Source organism: Aythya fuligula, chromosome 2 (genome assembly GCF_009819795.1).
Source record: "Aythya fuligula isolate bAytFul2 chromosome 2, bAytFul2.pri, whole genome shotgun sequence".
Classification (NCBI taxonomy): domain Eukaryota; kingdom Metazoa; phylum Chordata; class Aves; order Anseriformes; family Anatidae; genus Aythya; species Aythya fuligula.
The window spans coordinates 51,958,022-51,974,804 of NC_045560.1; the positions used below are offsets into that span (position 1 = coordinate 51,958,022).

General features: G+C 44.4%; 1 protein-coding gene across 3 annotated transcripts in view; it reads left to right on the forward strand.

Annotated features, from left to right (window-relative positions):
• The first annotated feature begins 1,709 nt into the window (after window positions 1-1,709).
• Window positions 1,710-16,783, forward strand: part of KIF13A (kinesin family member 13A) — a 113,638-nt gene continuing 98,564 nt past the window's right edge. For 2 of the 3 annotated variants that reach the window (XM_032180870.1, XM_032180871.1), the window contains exons 1-2: window positions 1,711-1,814; window positions 1,970-2,060. In XM_032180870.1, coding sequence (XP_032036761.1) covers window positions 1,760-1,814; window positions 1,970-2,060 — 146 coding nt within the window. In that variant the 5' untranslated portion in view covers window positions 1,711-1,759. Of the gene's footprint in view, window positions 1,815-1,969; window positions 2,061-16,783 lie in introns of all 3 variants that reach the window. The other variant, XM_032180872.1, reaches the window with a different exon arrangement.

The following is a 16,783-nucleotide window of genomic DNA, read 5'->3' on the forward strand; positions in this document are numbered from 1 at the left end:
ACCAAGCTGAGTGGAGTACTTGATACAACAGGAGGAAGGGAAGGCATCCAGAGGGAGCTGGACAAGCTTGAGAAGTGGGCCCACGTGAACATAATGAGGTTCAACAAGGCCAAGTGCAAGGTGCTGCACTTGAGAGCAGCCCTGCAGAGAAGGACCTGGGGGTTCAGTTGGATCAAAAGCTTGACACGAGCCAGCAGTGCACACTTGCAGCCCAGAAGGCCAACTGTGTCCTGGGCTGCACCAACAGAGGGGTGGGCAGCAGGTGGAGGGAGGGGATTGTGCCCCTCTGCTCTGCCCTTGTGAGGCCCCACTGGAGTGCTGCATCCAGGTCTGGGGCCCCCAGCACAAGAAGGATGTGGGGCTGTTAGAGAGGGTCCAGAGGAGGGCCCTGAGGATGCTCACAGGGCTGGAGCACCTCTCCTGTGAAGAAAGGCTGAGAGAGCTGGGGGTGTTCAGCCTGCAGAAGAGAAGGCTCTGGGGACACCTCACCACAGCCTTTCAGTGCTTCAAGGGGGCTTATAAAAGGATGGAGTGCAAGTTATTGGTTATTCAGATAATGACAGGAAAAGGGGGGAATGGTTTTTAACTAAAAGAGGGGAGATTTAAATTAGATGTTTGAAGGAAATCATTCACCATGAGGGTGGTGAGGCGCTGGCACAGGCTGCCCAGAGCAGCTGTGGATGCCCCATCCCTGGAGGTGTTCAAGGCCAGGCTGGATGGGGCTCCAGCTTGAGACATTCTCTGATTCTATGATCACAGAGCACCTTTAGTCCTAGAACTCCCCAGAGGTCAGTACTTTGTTCTGGGCAGTTTGTGGATTTCTCCTCGTGACCCTTCCCAAACTCCACGTAACTTGATACCCAGGCTCCTTTGTGGTAACAGCACAAACCTTCACACCTCCCTGCCTGCCCCCTGCTCTGCACCCCACACCGGGCTCTGGGCACTGCCCGGGCTCCCTCACAGCCCTTCTGTTGCCCTCAAAACCCTATTTTTCCCCATTTTTTCACTCTTTTGCTGCCCACTCCCCCATTTTGGGGCCCCTTCGTCTTTTTTCTGCGGAGCGAGCACACCCTTGAAGAACACACACCGTTAAAACAAAACAAGAGCACGACAGAACCCCCCCCCCCTTCTCCCAGCGACCGTTTAACGGCCGCCTGCCGCCCGTTAACGGCGGGCAAGCTGAGGGCAGTACGCACCGCCCGCCTTCCCCCTCCCGCACCGCGCATGCGCGCCCTGCACCACAGCGCCCCCTCCCCGCCCTTTAGCACCACTGCAAGGCGCGGCCCCCATCGCGCATGCTCACTGCGCGCCTGCCCGAGGCGGGGGGGGGCATCCAACCCCCTCCTCCCCCTCCCTCCCTCCGTACCCGGTCCCGAAGCCGCTCGGCTGTTTCCGCCACCCCCCCCCCCCAGTGCCGAAGCCGTTCGGGTGTTTCCGCCACCCCCCCCTCCCCCCCGGGTGCCGAAGCCGCTCGGGTGTTTCCGCGGCTGCCCGGCGGCGGGGCCGCTGCGGGCGGAAAATGGCGGCGGGGGGCGCGCTGAGGGCCGGCGCCGGCCGCGGCTGAGCGGGGAGGCGGCTGTGGGGCTGCGCCTCCTCCTCCCTCCTTCCTCCCTCCCTCCCTCCTCCTCCTCCTCCTTCTCCTCCTCCTCCTCCCTCCCCCGGCATGGACGCTGGCGCTGCGCGGGGTGGCTGTGCGCGGCGCTGCCCGGCTGCGAGGTGCCGCTGAGGCGGGGGCCGCCCGCCGCCCCCCGGGGCAGCCATGTCGGACACCAAGGTGAAGGTCGCCGTCAGGGTCCGGCCCATGAACAGGAGAGGTAACCGGCTCCTCCCCGCCGCCCCTCTGCGGGCAGGGGGCTGAGGAAGCGCCTCAGACCCCCCCCCGGCCCCTTAACGACCCTATGTGTGTGTGTGGGGGGTGTTGGGGGGCGTCCCCCCCCCCCCCCCTCACCGCCTCCTCTCCTCCTTGCAGAGCTGGAGCTGAACACCAAGTGCATCGTGGAGATGGAGGGCAACCAGACGGTGCTGCACCCGCCGCCCTCCAACGCCAAGCAGGGAGAGAGGTGAGGAGCGGGGACACAACCTGTACACACACACACCCCCTCCGAGCCCCCCCCGACCCCCCTACAGGGGTCTGTGAGGGGCAGGGGGCTCCCCAGGACCTCGGCTTCGTGTCCTGAGGGGAGCTGGAGGTGGTCACGCTCAGCCTGCGAACCCATTCTTGGGTGAATGCTCAAAAAGCGAGCCCATCGCTTAAAAAACCCATTGCTTGGGTGAGGATGGATGGATGGATGGATGGATGGACACCGGCCCCGCACGCTGCTGCTCACAGGAATTTCCCCGGAGCGTAACCTTTGTGGAAACACGAAGCTGAATTTAGATATTGTCCTAGCCATGGTGTTTTTTGTTGTTTGTTTTTTTTTGTTTGTTTGCTGGGTTTGGACATGCTTGCGTTTGGTGGTTACCCGTTCCTTTATTAATTCGGTTGCCGTCGTGTGGAATAGGCTGGGAATACGCTGCAATAATTTGGGAATCTGGCGTCTGGTTGTGATGCCCCGCTAAAGAATACCCTTGGAAATAGTCCAAAATACCAAGGCACTGGGCTGTAAAAATAGATCAGAACAGGAAAAGATTTCTTTCCTTTGAGGGAGTGTGGGGAAAGACGGGGAGGCACAAGGGGAGTAGTTACGTTGTTTGCTTATCTCTCTGATTACCTGTTGACAGCTCAGCTCGGTCGATCTGTGAAATATTTTTAATGCCAAGGACTGTGAATTCATTTGCATGATTATAGAGATTTTCATCTGAACGATTTCTTGCTACTTAAGGTTTTATTAAAAGTATCTGTGAGGTTGTTATAGCTATGAAAATTAGCGTGAGGATATGTTGGTATTTTTTTTCAAAGGCAGTGTCTTGGCTTTTATAGTTTTCCAGCAGGAAAGGTCTACACCTCTTGTGTTCTTTAATGTCCAAGATGCAAAGGCCCTCTCACGTTAATCCAAATACTGGAATACAGCGGTAATCGTGCCAATTTAACTTAAATTCAACCTGTGTTGTCTTCAAAATCATTGTTCTGGCTAATGTGTTGGCCTGGGTCTTGGAAGATCTGTGCTTGTTTCCAGTCCCTTTCATAGACTTTGCGCGATCTGCAAGTCGTGCTGCCTCTGTGCGTCTTAGCATCCATCTGAAAAATGGAAATCTTATTTTTCTTGAGCCTATTTTAGGAAGTATGCTTTTTCTAACGTTTATTGAGCTGCTTATATGGTGTCCATCACAATGCTGCTGTACTAAGAATAATATCAACTCTTTAAAGTGAGTGGGTTTGACAGGTAGAAAGTGCAACGTTGTGCGTGTTGGCTGCGGGGATTCAGGGAAACAATGCAGGGACTCCTCTGAGAGATTGAGTTTTGCGTTTGTCTGGCTTGAATACCTGTAAAAAAAATAATATATATATTTATAAACTCTCTTACCTAGTTTGAATTGGCTTCTGATGGTGTGCCAAGAGCCCTGTGGGTGAGTTGTGACGCTTGTGTGCAACCTCGTTATTGATAGCAGTGCTGGCAGGTGATAGCTGCCCTGCTTGCAGCCAGCCCCCTGTGAGGGTGGGACTTGGCTGGCTGGTGAATGTTTAACTTGTGTGCTAGAGGGAAGCAACTGCGTGACGTGAGAGGATTGGAAATGCTGATCGGAAGTAACTCACGCTGATGCAAAAATATGGTTCGGGTACCTTCTAAATGGCAGAGATTGTGTGGAGACTGTTGAGATGGCTAAAGGCCATCTACTGCCTTCTGAAGTTCCTTTTTTTTTTTTTTTTTTTTTTTTTCAGTGTTAAACTGTTGATTTCTGCTTTATTTTTTCCCGTCAAGATAGAGTTTAATTCTCATGATGAAGAATGAATTCTATTCTTCTTCTGTGTGTACCCAAATAAAACGTCTATATAGACTGGCTCTGAATTGCTGAGTAGTTGCTGCTTGTACTTGGACTGGTGCCTTGGCAGGGTTAGAGATGTCAAATGGATTTTTGGTTTTCTTTGTGTAGCTTGTTTTTATATAGCTCAACTGGATTTTTTCTTTCAGAGCAACCGTGTCATTGCAAAAATTACTTCCCTTGTTGGCTGATTAACTGGTCTTTCTGTGCTATATTGCATTATTTTAATATTCTGTTTAGACTCTTTTACATTTTTCTTTTTATATGGAGATTTCCTTTTTTTCCGGAGGAATGAAAGTACAAGTTTGTGCTGTGCTTTGGAATGAGAATAAGTAGCCTTCTAAAGCAAATTTGGTTTCCAGGGCTGCTTTTCTTGATTGAGCTGAAGCAGAGAAACTGTAGTTGTTGGGGGGGGGAAGGAGGTCTGGAGAGGGGAGTTCAGGACCATGCTCTTTATTTGCTTTGTGTTCTTACTTGTAATTTTCGATGTATTGACGGAATTTTCTGAAGTAAAATGAGATAATCTGTAATAATTATCAAAGTGCTGTTCATCCAAAAGCAAACGTTAAGTTTAGGAAGATCGAATTTTACTGTTTTTTCCTATCCTGTAAGGAGTTTTAAAATTAGATCTGATTTCAGATGCATCCTGTTAATAGATCTCTACATTTTATTACAGATACTTCTGAAGGATTTTAGACAGACAAGTTATGACAGTTTTACAAGTGGCAAAAAATACCTAAAATCCAAGACAGTGCTTGTTCAGCTTCCACTTTTGTATTAGTTTGTATCAGTGTTGTGGAAGTTAGATCTGGGTTCTCAATTCTTCTAACAACTAGACCACACAGCATGGCTACCTTCACAAACACAGCTACAAAATGGTAATTGTTATTAAATGTTTTATCTTTTTATAAACAGCAGGCCTTTCATTCCCTACAGGCAAACAGTTTTAGGTTTCTAAACTAACAAAGAACCAAAAAACAAAACATGGTAAAACCTAACAAGCTGAGTCTGAAAGACAGGAAAGTCTTTCCTGACTGTGGGAAGAGCAGACAGTTCAGCAAGAACCAGTTTTCATTAGCTGGTGTCAGGTATATTTTTGGTGCTGGCGAAGATTTTCTAGGTTGACTTGTTGCACTTCATGCCTATAGCCCTTGTTTTAGTGTTACTAGTAGCATTAGTTTCATTTATGTCTGCCTAAGGGTGTTTCTGTGTTGTTTTAGTTACCTTCTTGGTCTTCCATACGTTTTTTTCCCCGAAATTGGTATGGATTTCTCTTTCTTTCCAGAAAGAAATAATGTCTTGTTTCCGGGATCCCTGTGATTTCTTATTTAATTTTTCTTGTTGTCACCTGGGAATCTGAATTTCCTTTATCAAAGTACACTCTTCAGGAGTTGTTGGAATAGCTATTTCGGAAAGAAGACATTCCTGTATGTCTTACTGTCGTGCTATAAATGTTTGTATCTGGCTGGCATTAAGGTACAGCATTAAATTGCAACTATGAAATAATGAGAGCATGAGCTTACAGACAGTCTTTCAAAATATCTGAGTAATTATTATTTACGATGGAAGTATCACGCCCCTCTCTAAGTCTGTCAAAGGTTTCTCTTGACGTTAGAGTTGCTATCCTTTTAGGAGAACAAATCAGGTTTTGCCAGGTGCTACCTGTGCTTCTGACTGTTGAAACAGGCTTTCCTCTATCCAACCTTGCCTTTCAGCTACACTTTTTAAACGTGTAGGATCTGAAAAGTTTATTTTGCTTCCCTGGCTACAGTTCATGGCGTGATCTTTCCGTTGTTAGTAAACAAAAGATCTGTATTGACAGAAATAATGAACTACAGAGACAGTAGAACTGCAATACTGTTTCAACTGTAGTTTTGACTAAACAGAAGGCATCTGTTGGGCAATTTATTACCTTAAAGCACAGTAGCCTTCTGCAAACTTTGCCTTATTAAAGATCTTGGGTCAAAAAATCAGAAAGAAATCATCAGACTGTGGAGCTGAACTTAAACTTACCACTTTCCCCAGAAAGTATCTTTTTTTTTATTTTGTCTGACTTATATTTGCTTTTTAAACCTATTTTAGGACTTGCTTGCTCAATCTTCTGCCATCATTACTTACATAACAGACAAATAGCCCCAATGCCAAATTATACTTAGTTAAAGCTCTTGTATCTTTAAATTACTCAGAGTGGCAGAAAATAAATATATATATATATAATTTTTTCCCAGTAGGTTTAAGCACTTTAATAAAAAACAATAGCTGGGAGAAGGTATGTGTATGGGGCCTATCCAGTTCTTGTAGGTTGTGATGCTTCCAAAGATAATGATTGGATTATTTAGGATATGCTAACTAGGTATAAAATCAGATTTATTCCTAGTTAGCGTGTCCTAAAATTCTTGTTTCCAAAAAGCAGCTGTTGCCTCCTCCCCACCTTGGGGAAAACAGTGTTTTCAATGGTCTTTAATAGATGGCCCTTTTTGTGGTCACTGGGATGCATTTGTTTATTTTTTGAGATGTTGCTTCAAAGAGCATCAGAGGTGAGAGAGGAGCGCGGTTGCAGGGAGAGGATGTGCGCTTCTGGTAATGGTCCCTGTTTCAAACTGGAACTGTGGGAAGCTGAAACAGGACGACTGTTAATTATTTCTGTATCTGAAGGCATGATCAAGAAGATCGTGTCCTTGCTGCATCTACTCTGAATTTTCACCTGAGTTTACTGGTGAAACAAGAGCAGGCAGCAACCTTTATCTTGGTCTAGGGGAAATTGTAAAAGCAATCTGACTTTGACCTCTTTGGTTAGCTTCCTGTTTGACAGCAGTGTTCAGGATGTGAATTGTTAACTTGGGATCTTTGTCGAAGAGGTGTGTTGGAGTGATAAAATGTATGGCTGGCAAATGTCATTTCAGAACGGTTTTTGCATTGCTGCAGCTCACCCATGCCTCAGGTGGGATACGAGATGCGGTTCCATGAAACTGCTACTCTAACGCTTGGTTTCAAATTCCTGTATTTTGGATTTTCTATGTATTTGGGATTATGAATTTGTGGCGTGGCTCTAGGTTCTTTCTCAGGTTGCCTGAGCCACGGGTAAATGGAAGGCCTGTTATCTTGCCACGTTCATAAAATCCAGGCAGCTGTCGGGACCTTGTGCTTTGGTCTTGAAAAGGCGTAGCTAGGGGAAACTGCCACTGGATGCTGTTGAGGCTGTGGGTACGCTGCTAGCAGTATGTGGTGTTGTTTATGGAAGTTATGAATTTTAAAAAAACAAAACAAAACAAAAAAAGCTGCTCTTTTCAAATGGATTTGTTTTCCCTTTTCTTTGGGGAGATTGGGACTGAAGGACAGGTTTTATTCTCACCTCCTTTGCCCACCCTTGGTATAAATTGTTTTCAAAGGAAGAAGACTGTCTCTACAAGATTACCTTTGCCCTGTGCATCTAGTAGCGTGCACAAGCATGCGTTCCGTGCAGGGCTATGTGCTGCAGGGCACTGGGCTGCAAATCTCTGCACACGTTTTTGGTGATGAAGTCAATTCCTTCCTTGTCTCAGGCCGGCAGTGCAGCAGGCACCGGCGGGCATCTGTCATCGAGGGAGCCGTTGTGGCGATACTTGGAGTAATAAGATTAGAGCTAAATCCTTAAACTGACAAAAAGTACTCGTCGCTGCTTTGGTTCTGGGACATTACCGTGTTTGAAGTCCTTCATTTCTCCGAAGCTGGGGGCAAGCTGAGTAGCAGGAGGGGCAGCTGCCCGACTGCATTGCCATGTCCCTCGCACGGAAGGGCTGCATGCAGTGGTGGGAAAGTCCTGGGGTGGCTCTGCTTATTTGGCCTGGGCTGGCCATGGTGCGAGTCTATTCATGGAAACAATTACTGCCGACTCTAGTGAAATGCCAGCTGCCGCAGCAGCGCTGGGCAGATTTTGTTGCCTAACTGAATAAGTTCTCCAATTGCTTAATTCCTCGTGTTTTGTAAGGCTGCCTGTGAACAACTGCGGAGCGCGGAGCGGGCGCTGCGGAAGTGTCAGAGTGCCGGCTGGAGACGGTGAATTGTACGTGCTCAGTAAGTGCAGCCTGCAAAGAAAAGGCCCCTACCGAGCAATGATTTGCACCGCAGGACTCGGCAGCAAATTAACTTGAGACCTGAAGCACCGTGTTAACTAAAACAGTCGTGCTGTTGCCTGGAAGTAATGCTGCTGTGTCTCTTTTTACAAGAAGCAGCTGAAGGCATATGAGCTTGTTCCAGCAGTATGTGGCTATGTTGATAGGAAGTTGGGCATTGGAGCTGAATGTTTGCTGGAGCTTGAGCTTCTTGTGTAATATCTTCATGACCCTTCTGTGGAGTGTGTTGGACAGTGTCTGGGAGCTGAGGGAGGAGCCTAGGAAGTGCACAACAGGCAGATTGACGTTCATACAGTAAATTTTCAGTTTGAAAAATGCATTGCTGACAGGGGTCACAAATCAGTGACATAAGCCCAGGATTATCTGTGCTGGTGAACAGTAAGAGTTAGATAAGCTGTTTTTAATTTGACGGGAGGGTGTCCCTTCATTTCATTTACTGTTTTGGAGAAAAGTGAATGAATGTCTTGTTGTGCTGGTTAGTGCTAAATAGCTTCTACAGTTACGGTTTTATTTTAGATTAAAAGCCAACTATCTTTTTAAGAAAAAGCAGCCCTCGGTCATCAGTCTAATGAAATTCATAGCCATTTCCTGAACTAATAAATTCCTAGTCATCAGCCTCAACCTCTGTTTGGTGTGTTGTTATATCCTAAGCAGAGACATCCTGAGGCATGTACGTGCCTACCAAATACAGCTGCATCTTCCTCAGATGTTAAGTTAGCGACTTGTGAGGTGTAACATTTCCTCTAGGAGGTAACCTAAATGTACTCTCGTTTCACATCGATCACTATAGGGGTATCGTATGTCATTAGCCCCTAGTCACTAATGATTTTATTGTCCTGCAGTCACTTATTTGATATTTGAGTGTTACAGCTCAGGACGAAGACTTGTACCTCAACTAATGTTAAGCCCTGAATATATTTTGGCGTTTATTAATTGCACTGTACCTGTTTTGAGGTGTATCAGCCCAGCAGCGGAAAGGTGTCTGAAATATTTCTATATGCTTCTGGTAAGCTTCACAGTTAACGATGACGCTGAAGATACAGCAGAGGCTTTTTGTTCACAAGCAACAGGGAAGATACTTGTGGTCTCTGTTCTGCGAGCTAGCTCCCACCGAGCCCGTGCTGCTGCCTGGTCATGTTTAGGAGCAGCAGAGCTAGCAGGCTGCTGCTGGTTCTCCTGAGATTTGTGGCGTCACCGCATCTTCTTTTTGCAGTGTATGTGTATTCCAAGAATTGTAAGCATCTCAAAAACATGAATCAAAGCAGCTGCTGTGGCTGGAATGGCACGCTTATCTCTGCGTGTGTTTATGAAGATAGCGTTCAATATGTTAAAAACTACCAGGATGCCTTGTTAATTGTCAGCTTTATAAGACGTATGCCGTTGTCCGAGTAATGTGCTTTACATTAAAAACAGATTGCTGAAACTGTCAGCATTTAAATATTTTCTCTTCAAATTTGCTGTTCTAGAGAACATTTTAGACTTGCAGATGAAGCGATAAAAAGTGTACATGATATCCTGTTTATTGAACGTGTAGTTCTAGTTTATTGTTTTGCCATCCCTTTTTATACACAAACATCAATCCTAAATAAGCAGAGTTCAGAAGCCTCCAATGAGATTAAATTTTCTTCTAGCATAGAGCTTCAAAATTCTGCGTCTGTCTCTTCAGCCACTGTTTTTGTAGTATGAAGTATAAGTATGTGGAGCCGTCTGTTTTGCTTAATATTTCTTCTATGATGACAAGGAACAGCAGATCTTTGATAAGAAACTGCAATACTTGATCCTGTTTCCCATGTGGTTTCCACTTTTTGTCTGACTGATTAAAATCAAATCATGTGCAGGGTAGCTGAAAAAGCCTTTCACAAATTTGATTCCTTCAGAATTGAAGGGTAAAGGACTGGGTGTGATGCAAGGGAAGGTTTCATCTGCAAAACGAATGGATTTGTACAGTGATCAGCACCGTTTGCCGTGTGGTTTTTAATACTTCCTAGTTCTTATTTTGTTGAATTTTTACTTCAAATTCACTTTGGCTTTGTGATTCCAAAGCCAAGGCTTGTTTTACAGTAGTTGAGCTTTTCCTGAAGATAAGCCAGCAGAGCGTTGCAGTGGAACTGGTGGAAGTTTTCTGCTGGCGAAGCCACTTTATGGCCCTGAATGAGAAGCATCCTGGTCTGCTTTGGAAAGTTTCTGTCAGTATCTGTTGATGTGAGTCTTTACGTATGCAGTGTGATGTAAGCTTGCAGTGCTCCAGACTTGTGTTGGTTCAGTAGTGTTCCCTCCCTGAATGATGCAAGTCCTGAGCGTTTTGATACAGTTTTTGTTTCCTTCTGTCATGCCATGTCGTCATTCCCTATTTCGAGATGTTCCTGAATTTCCTTTAGACCTGATAGATGTTTTCACATAACTTCATCTAATGAAATCAGGCCGAAACAGAAAGTCGTCCTTTGGTAAAATAAAGAAATGTTTCTGTATTTGGTTTGTGCAGTTGAAGAGCTTAACGTATTTTACTGAACTATCCTCTGAATGCTCAGCAAATAGTAGTTGAGTTTGGTTACTTTGCAGTTATATAATAGAGTAAAAGAGCAGAAATCGTTTGTGATCTCTCATATTTTTTACTGCATTGGTATAAAGAAGTGCTTCTGGAAGCTTTGTCTGAAGTGTATTGTGGATCATCATCACATCCATTTCAGAGCTTCTTACCCCGACCATGGTGGACATGCAGTTCTGGAACAAACTGTCTAGAAAACTATCTGGCCTTTTCTGTAGTGCCTGTTAAATTTAAAAAGGAGAAAGTTTTGGATAGTTGACGTTCTTCTGGTGTAAGTAAGCCTCAGTTGTACCTGTATTCTTGGTTGGAGTGTCCTTGAGAAATGCTGCTTCAGTATCTGCAGGGAAGCTGAAACATTAGGAAGTGCAGAAGATGGCTCCTGAACCAACTGGCTGCTGACATGGCAGGATAGAGGGAAAGGATAGCTGGGGAGCAGGACTGGAAGGGTAACGAAAGGCAGGTGAGAGGTACAGAACTGGGTGCCTAACAATATTACAAACTCCACAAAGTACGTATTGGGGGGGAAGCCAGGCCAAAACAAAAGTAGCCTGTGAGCTTTCTCCCATCCTGCTGAAAGTATGTACGAGAAACTGGCATTCTGTGAGGAAATGCTATGTTATTCATGTGTGTTCTGGTTGAGATCCAAGTCGCAAACAAAAAGGAAGGTCAGATCTTGTAAACAGGCCATTGAACACAGGACAGAGCTTACCATGTTCGGAGCTTGTCAGGAGCTTCCACGTCCTTTGTCTTTTTAGTGAGGTGTTTATCACGTCGTAGTGAAGTTTGTGTTGTATTCCTAATTTTCAGTGTGTAGTTGTAACATGAATTTTAACAGTTTTTTTTATTTACTGTTTATTAAATGACCATCATGTCTGAGAATCTGCAGAAACTGGCTATGAAGTAAATGCTCGTGCCCAGCTAAGATAGCTAAAGTGTCTTTGAGGATGTAGCACTTGAGTGTTGTCTTACCACTCCATTGAAGGAGACCTTACATTGATTACTTTTTTTTTTAATAAATTCAGTAGATATTGTGTTCCTCTCAGCATCCCAGCCCCACGTCTTGATTGCTTTTTATTGTCAGAAGCAGCGTATTGAAGGAAGGGAATGCCCGACTCCCCTGTGGTAAAAGTTTGAGGTTAGCCTGTGCCAGCTCTGTTTTAAAATGCTCAGCGGGGCAGAGAAGATGAGTGCTGAGCCTAGACAGACATCAGTCTAATCTCTCCTCTTTTGTCTAGCCATTCTTTAGGGTAGGCTGCATCCTCTAAAATAGCTTTTGGAGTTTGCTTTGCAGATGCGAATGTGGCTCTGGGAGGGAGGGCAGCTTTTTTCAGAAACAGTGAAGGTATGCAAGCTTTGTGCCCTTAGTGTAATCTCTCCTTACTGCCTTCTGTGCTCACAGAGAGAAGCTTTGCACATGCCTCAAGGGACGCGGTGTTACTTTATTTGAAATTTCGGTATCAGCTGATCATTACAGAGTGACATCTTGCAACTCTGTGCTAGTTTAAACGCAGACATGCAGATCCAGCTCCAGAAATGCAGATTTGCTGGCTGAATGCCCTTAATGCTGTGTGGTTCTCACGTGTCTTCCGAGCTGTGTTTCTTCTGCTGCGTGCTCTGACCCGTGCTATTGATTGCTATTTGAGAATTTACTCAATAAGGCAGAAATTCGTGGCTCATGTGCAAGACACTCAAATATGCTTTGGAAACGTTCTGGCACTCGCATGACCAATGTGTTTAAAATGAGTTTTGTAAAATCTCTCCAAGCTAGCTCAATCTTAATCTGTCATCTGTTGTAAAGAAGGGTGTTGCAGAGCAACTCCCTCACAGTCCTAAAAGTGGAATTTGAAATTCCTGCACTTTTTTGAAGGTCGCTGAATTTCTGTTGTGGTTCAGAAAAAGGTACTCACGTAAGTGACCTCTTGCCTGTCTGCCTTTGTAGTGATCAAAAAAAAAAAAGTAAATACTATCTCTTTGTAGGCTTGTAGTGAGATTTTAGGATATGGAATTGCAGAGCTGAGTTTTGAGGGAGGAGTACTTTGTCAGCAGCGTGTATAAACGAAAGAAAATAGCAACGTTAGTGATAACATGCTGTTGTTATGTGGGAAAATGAGCAGTGTCGGAGTTGAGTAAGCTCAAGGGGAGTGTTTGATTAGACTAGGAAACTTTTTTTTTTTCCAAATAGTAGTGGAAAGCTATGCACTTGAAGTATTTTTTATAATTATTGTTCTTTTTCATATCTAAAATGGTGTGTTGCAGATTTGCTACAGAACTTTTCTGATAAATGGAGAAAGAAAAGGACACTGTGTGCTTTGTTTTGCTCTTAAAGGGCTAAAGGGGCAAGTCCTTGATTCCTTTAAAAATACTTTTACTACCTTTTTTTTTTTCCTCTTCCCTCAACTGTTTTTCCATACGAGGCAGATCATTTTTTTTGCCTCAGTGCTGTTAATCCTTTACTTTCATGTCTCAGTTTGCAGGCGTAGATCAAAATGAATTGAACTGGTCTGGAGTTACTAGCCAGACACCAGAACTTCCACCCCTTTCTGAAGTAGAACAGCTATTTAAGCAAAAAGGAGGCAGCTGTGTCCTTATTACATTGAAAATTGCTGATAATTGAGTGCTGCTGCTGCCTTTATTAGTGTTGATGTTCAAAGTAGGAAAGCTGTGCTCGAAAATTGATGCGATAACTTTCATTTGAACAATTTTGAATTTAATTCTGCATTTGCCAAACCTGAAATACGTTTGCAGTTCTGCTGCATCCCTACTTTGCGTCTTCCCTTTCTCATCCCAGTTTAACTAACCCCAAACTGCTGACCCTGGTAGTACTTGCCTTCTCAGATCACTCAGGGAAGGAGTGCTTATCAGAGTAGAGAAACTTGTGGGAAGCCCTATGAAAGGGTACACAGTATTTCAAACCGACCTACTTATTCTGAATCTTCTTCCTTAATACGACTCCTCATTCTCCTTTAATCTCAGCATGGTGGGACTCCAGCTGGGGAGCTTGGCAGGGTCTCACCTCCTCCTGCACGGCCTCAGCCCTGGACACCCGCAGGTGGCTGGAGGCCTCTGCTACCCTTTTACTAGCATGTTTTGCAGAAGGAGCACATGCTCAGGTAAGGAGATTGGTGGTGATGGCCAATTTTAAAACTTGGAGTCCATGGACTGGCTGTGCAGAGCTGACCAGCTGCAGCGTTGGTTTGGCCTTGGGGTGTGCCCTCTGTTAGCTGGGCTTTCCCGTTGGGTGTGTAACAGGAGTCGGAGAGCTGACTGCAGATCGCGGCGCAGATGGGACTCGGGGGGACTAGGAAGGGGTGTATCCACGTTTTAAGGAGAACTAAAAGTACTTCATTAAAGATTAAAAATAAAGTAGTTGGTGTACTTTGCAATAAAGCAGGGTGGAAGTTCCCAGTTTAAATTAAATGTGCTTATTGACCTTACCGATTTTGCTGAATGCTAGGTTTAAAGCAGGGGTATTGGTAGTACCTGCAACAGCACTGGACAGGAAAGAACATGTTTTTTCCCTGTCTGCTCTGTGAAAGAGATCTTCCATCGTGGTACTGTGGTACAGGATCATTTGTGGATCATTGTCCTTACCTGGCTCTGAGTAGACGCCAGCATAGGCCACGGTGTCCTTTGGTCTCTGGGTTAGCAGGCAGCTGGCTGGGGCCAGTTTCCAAGGCTGACACATCAGCATTCAGGCTCTGTAAATAAATGCAGCTAATCTTTATGGTAAACCCCATCTCTTCTGTGCAAGCATGCCCATAGATAAGTTTGTGCCTTTCTCTCTTCTGGTCAGTTTTACTCTTTCATCTACCATTCATCTTCCTGACCTGCTACCTGCATTCTCCCATGCTCTTCAAATACATTATTTAAAATCTCCAGAAATGGTGGCATTTCTGAGTTAAAAGATTGAGTACTGTTAGCAAGTCCCAGCAGCGCTGTGCTTTTTTTTTTTTTTTTTTTTTTTTTTTTTTTTTTTTCTAATTTGGAAGCTTTGATTACCTTTAGTCTTCTGTAGTTGGTACAGCAGCTTGTGTGCTGCTTGTGTCTCAACTCTGCTTTCTGTGCCTTGCTTCCTCTACTAGTAACTTACCTTGTAGTGCTCACTGACAGTGTTGTTTGTTTTTTTTTTTCTGCTGTTATCAACTGCTTTGTGTTTGTGTATTAATAGCTTAATATATCCCTCCTGTTCTGAAACTTGTCAGGGCTGTTAGGTTGATTTTATTGTAAGATGACCACGCTTTTTAATTTAGATTTTTTTTTTTCTGCTGCATGTAGACAAATCTTAGTGAAAAGCAATCTTTATTTTTTTATTTTTATTTTTTTTCTGAAGCACAGCTGTGTGTGTTCTGCACACTGCTGCAGATCTGGAGCAAAAATGCTCAGCTAGACCCCAGTGAATCTGCAGGAGGATGGAGTCTCCTGTTCCCAAACTCTCCCCCCCCGAGCACTCCTTTGCTCCCCGTACCCTGCCAGCACCGTATCCAGGCGGGGCTGTGGATGTGTTTGGTACCTGGTCAGGCGCTCTCCACCACGTGAAAATGTCCATGCTGCCTCTCTATTTTTAGAAGCTAGCTTGTCTTTTCATCAGTTTTTGCTTTGTTTTGTGCCTGGAGCTAAGAAATACCTGCTTTTTGTCTACACAATAAGCCTGGAACATGGATAAAATTCTCACAGGTAATGGTAGAAGGAAGATATCCAAACCAATTATACCTTTCTCTATAATAATACAGTAGTGTTCTGCTCTCTGTAAACAAATGTTCGTAAAATGAATTGTGTGGATGTAAACCTGGTTCTGCAGTCTGAGATCACAGCTCAAAAAACACTTTGAGGGAATAAATGCTGTTGGCTGCAAGCCAAGGAGGGAGAAAAAGATTCATAGAAGGCTTTGGGGGTGGAAAAAAATGAGTTGTTGTTCAAGAAAGAATAATCATCTTTTTAGAATACTTGAGCTGCATATGAACTTTGGGCTATTTGAGTAAAACTCCATTGAGAATACTGCTTGGACGTGTTTTAAATGTAGAAGGATGTCTGGAGAGAAACACATTTTTTGTTAAGGAAGCAAGTACTTTCTGACACTGGTACACTGTGCAGGCTGCTAGTCAGAGTTCGGGATGTCTCCACTTGTGTATTTTGTAAAGATTCCTGGGTGATGAAGTCTGCTATCGGTACATGTAAGAGTTGCATAGTGTAGCAAGGCAATTTGGGATGATGATTATGATCATTGGCAGTCTTTGACCAAACTCTCCCTGGAATTTGGTAGCAAAATTGCTTAGTTCATATGTATTACATGTTATCTGTCTGTATGTGTATATATAATTATGAATTATCTCTGCATATTGTCTATACATTTCTGTTGCCCTTAAACTACACTAAGATATGGAGAGATGCAAACTCATGTTTTTAATAAGTCATCTGGAATTCTAGAGGCCAGATTCTCCATCTCCTTATGTTAATAAGCTCTGTCTGTATTGTCCATCGCCGCTTCTTTTGGAGTTTAATGCTTGTTGGCGAGCTGGGAAGCAGTAGATCTGCCAGCCTTTCCCTTTCCTTTTCTCATACTCAAAGCTGTTATTTTGCTACCAAAGGCAACGTGTCAGTGCAAAGTCACTGGGCAAGCTCTGTGGAGAGAGGAGAGGTTGGCCTCAGGTAGTCACATTTCCAAAGCAAAACTATCTTTAAGTTAATCTGCTTGGTGACTGTTTCAAGTATATTACCGTGTCTTTATGCAGAGCAATACGTGGGATTAATTGATGAGCAGGGGTTTGGTGCAGCAGGTGCAGCAAGTGAAAGGAGCTGTAGTAAGTGGGCTGGGCATCCTTGTGTGAAATGCTGGCTTTTTAGGGAGTGGGATAGGCTCGAGTTGAAAATTCAGATAAGTTTTTCATGCTTTTCTTTACATTGGCTTTGGTATCAAAGGCTGAAAAATATTAAATCTTTCTCAGAGCTGATGAATTCCTAGTTCTGAGGATCTTAACACTCAAATGTAACAAGTTAAGCAGAGGGCTCTGTAGGCTGTATACAAGTTTTGATTTATAGAAGCAGGAGATCCCTTTCTTCTTTTTCTTTTTAATATTTGACTTAATGTTTTTGAAGGGAAGACATCAAATAGCACATATTTTCCGTCCCTTTTTTAGAATTATCTTTTCAGAGTTTCTGAGCACTTGGTTCTCTGGCAAACTCCAAGGCAGATGAGAATGGGCAGCCC